We start from the raw sequence: 3337 nt of genomic DNA on the forward strand, positions 1-3337 counted from the left end.
GTTGCTGTGAGCTGTAATGCCACGGCACTCTGCCCAGGGGGACAGCTTGAGGCTCTGTCTCAAAAAAAAAAAAAAAAATGAAAAACTGAGGCAAGAGGATCGCTTGAGCCCAAGAGTTTGAGGTTGTAAGCTATGATGCCATGGCACTCTACCAAGGGCAACAAAGTGAGACTGTCTCAAAAAAAAAAACAGGGTTGGCAGACCTGGGCCTGGTGGCTGTTGTAATCCTAGCAACCCTGGAGGTTGAGGTAGGAGGATCACTTGAGGCCAGGAGTTAAAAGTTACAATGAGCTATGATCTTACCACTGTGCTCTCACCTGGCTGATGGGGCCAGGTGGCGCTTGTAGCTCAGGGGATAGGGCGCTGGCCCCATAGACAGAGGGTGGCAGTTTTAAACCTGGCCCTAGCCAAACTGCAACAAAAAATAGCTGGGCGTTGTGGTGGACACCTGTAGTCCAGCTACCAGGGAGGCTGAGGCAAGAGAATCACTTTGAGCCCAGGAGTCTGAGGTTGCTATGAACTATGAGACTTATGAAAGCTATGACACAGCACACTATTGAGAGCGACAAAGTGAGATTCTGTCTCAAAAAAACAAAACCAAAAAAAAAGCCAGAATTTTCAGAGAGGTTGAGTTGAAATACAAATTTGAGCATATATTCTCTTCAAATGGCTTTAGTCTATTTCAATAAGGGTTAAACTGTAAACCTATACCTCCATATTTATTTTCATTTCGTTCTTCCCTGAAACATCGGTTCTTAATGGTCCAGAGTGACAAATCAAGCAGTCCTTTTGGCCTTTGAGAGAAAGAGGAAATGTAATTCACCTGTGCTCACCATTCCACTATGTGGCTTGAGTTGTTCCACATAGATGCTTGCTGGCATTCTCATGTCTGTTCTCCAAACCTTTCTCACAATATACAGAGGTGAGGCCTACAATCTCTTTGAACACAACTGCAACACCTTCAGTAATGAAGTGGCACAGTTCCTGACTGGCCGGAAGATCCCTTCTTACATCACTGACCTGCCCTCTGAGGTTCTCTCCACGTAAGTGTGGCTTTTGCCCCTGCCCCTGCCAGCCTTGAAAATTGCTATTTGTAGGTGATGCCTTTAGCTCAGTGGGTAGGGCACCAGCCACATACACTGAGGCTGGTGGGTTCGAACCCACCCCAGGCCAGCTAAAACAACAGTGACAACTGCAACAACAATAACAAAAAAAATAGCAAATAGCCGGGCATTGTGGCGGGCGCCTGTAATCCCAGCTACTTGGCAAGAAAATCGCTTAAGCCTAAGAGTTGGAGGTTGCTGTGAGCTGTGACACCACAGCACTCTACCCAGGGTGACAGCTTGAGATTCTGCCTCAAAAAAAAAAAAAAAAAAAAATTTCTATTGGCTTAGTGCCTGTAGTTCAAGCGCCTAGGGTGCCAGTTCAAGCACCTGGGTTCAAATCCAGCCTGTGCCTGCCAAACAACAATGACAACTACAACCAAAAAATAGCCAGATGTTGCCTGTAGTCCCAGCTACTTGGGAGGCTGAGGCAAGAGAATCGCTTAAGCCCAAGAGTTGGAGGTTGTTCTGAGCTGTGACACCACAGCACTCTACCCAGGGCAACAGCTTGAGACTCTGCCTCAAAAAAGAAAAGAAAAGAAAAGAAAAAATCCCTGTTTGCAGCCAGTGCCCCTCCTCTGCTCTCCCAACCAGATGGGCCCACATGACTATAAGTTCTAACACAGAAAGCCACCATTCTCTCCACCCACTGATGCACAACTATATTATTTCCACCCACCTATATTATCTCCACCCTCCTCAGGGTGAGACCAGCTCTACTCTGGCCTAAGAGCAATAGCAGAACTTAGAACTTAGCACTTTACACTGGCTTTGTATTTATACAAAATCCTGGCATTTGTCTTTCCATTGTTCATGAAGCTTGCCACTCCCCAGAAGCGCCCAGTTAAAAGGCTTTGTTAGGAAGATGAGCAGAGAGGGGGTCAGAGAAAACATGGAAAGGCTTGCTTCTTAACCTTGTCTTTCTTCCACTGCATCACGAGCTCTTTGACTCCCTCAAAGACAATGTTCTACATGCCCTTATATCTTAAAGCACACAGTCAGCCCTCAGTAGATGTTTCCTTTGAGAATACTCTATCACCTTTCTGTCCTGATGTGGTCTAAGCCTCGGAAGGACTGTGGGCTATCATTCCAGACAGTGTCCCCTGAAAGGACATAACATACATACACACCCCTGAAGCCATCTCATCCCCCTCCTTCCCTTTGCTGTAGATTGTGTTCAAGCAGCCTCTGCCCACTCCAGGACCAAGTCCATTTGTTGACTCAGACTCAGCGAGGCTCCTGGCAGGTTTAGCAAGCTCAGCATGGTGGCCTGTTTTTCGTACCTGGGTAGGAGTCTCTTAGGAAAAACTCACGTAGGAATCAAGACTGCTTTGTCAGGCTGGTGAGCAGCACCAGTCTCCCAGGCCACTGCTGCCCTCCTGTCCCTTGGGTGTATTAAACCCCACAGCCCTACTGGGAGGGATTTAGATTTTGGCCTTAAGCAAACTTGAGTAGCTGGAATGTTCTTGGTATTAATATTTTCTTTTTTTTTTTGGCCATGGCCAGGTTTGAACCCACCATCTCCAGCATATGGGGCCAGTGCCCCACTCCCTTAAGCCACAGGTGCCGCCAGTATTAGTATTTTCTAAGTTTCATCTGTTTCCCTTTGGAGTATTTCATTCTGTTTTAAACTTGGGGAAGATTTTCAAAAATGGCAGTATCGGCTTGGCACCTATGGCTCAAGCAGCTAAGGCGCCAGCCACATACACCTGAGCTGGCGAGTTTGAATCCAGCCTGGGCCCGCCAAACAACAATGACAGCTGCAACCAAAAAATAGCCGGGTGTTGTGGTGGGTGCCTGTAGTCCCAGCTACTTGGAAGTCCAGGAGTTGGAGAGTGCTGTGAGCTGTGAGGCCATGGCACTCTACCCAGGGCGACAGCTTGAGGCTCTGTCTCAAAAAAAAAAGGCCGTATCCACTGAAGAAAATGCCAGTGACTTAGATATGCTGTGGGCAACTTTATTTAAGGTTGCGGTTATCTTGGAATGTTTCTGAACTCCAGTATTTGCAGTGTTTTTTCCAGCTAAGTGAGAGCAAACTGGGAGCCCTTTAGAAAATAGTATGGCCAGGTGTGGTGGCTCATGCCTATAATTCTAGTACTCTGAGAGGCTGAGATGGTGGATTGCTTGAGCTCAGGAGTTTGAGACCAACCTGAGCAAGAGTGAGACCCTGTTTCTAAAAATTAGCTGGGTGTTGGCTCGGCGCCTATAGCTCAACCGGCTAAGGCGCCAGCCAC

The 3337-nt window shown here is 47.4% G+C and overlaps 1 protein-coding gene across 1 annotated transcript in view; it reads left to right on the forward strand.

Moving 5' to 3' along the window:
- The window catches only part of DESI1 (desumoylating isopeptidase 1), a 33412-nt gene that overhangs the window by 26138 nt on the left and 3937 nt on the right, over nucleotides 1-3337 (forward strand). Inside the window, exon 5 of the mRNA XM_003783158.3 lies at nucleotides 921-1043. Within this exon, the coding sequence (XP_003783206.1) occupies nucleotides 921-1043 (123 nt within the window). The remainder of the gene's footprint in view (nucleotides 1-920; nucleotides 1044-3337) is intronic.

This window comes from Otolemur garnettii, unplaced genomic scaffold (assembly GCF_000181295.1).
Source record: "Otolemur garnettii isolate 467f Iridium unplaced genomic scaffold, OtoGar3 scaffold00007, whole genome shotgun sequence".
Classification (NCBI taxonomy): Eukaryota; Metazoa; Chordata; class Mammalia; order Primates; family Galagidae; genus Otolemur; species Otolemur garnettii.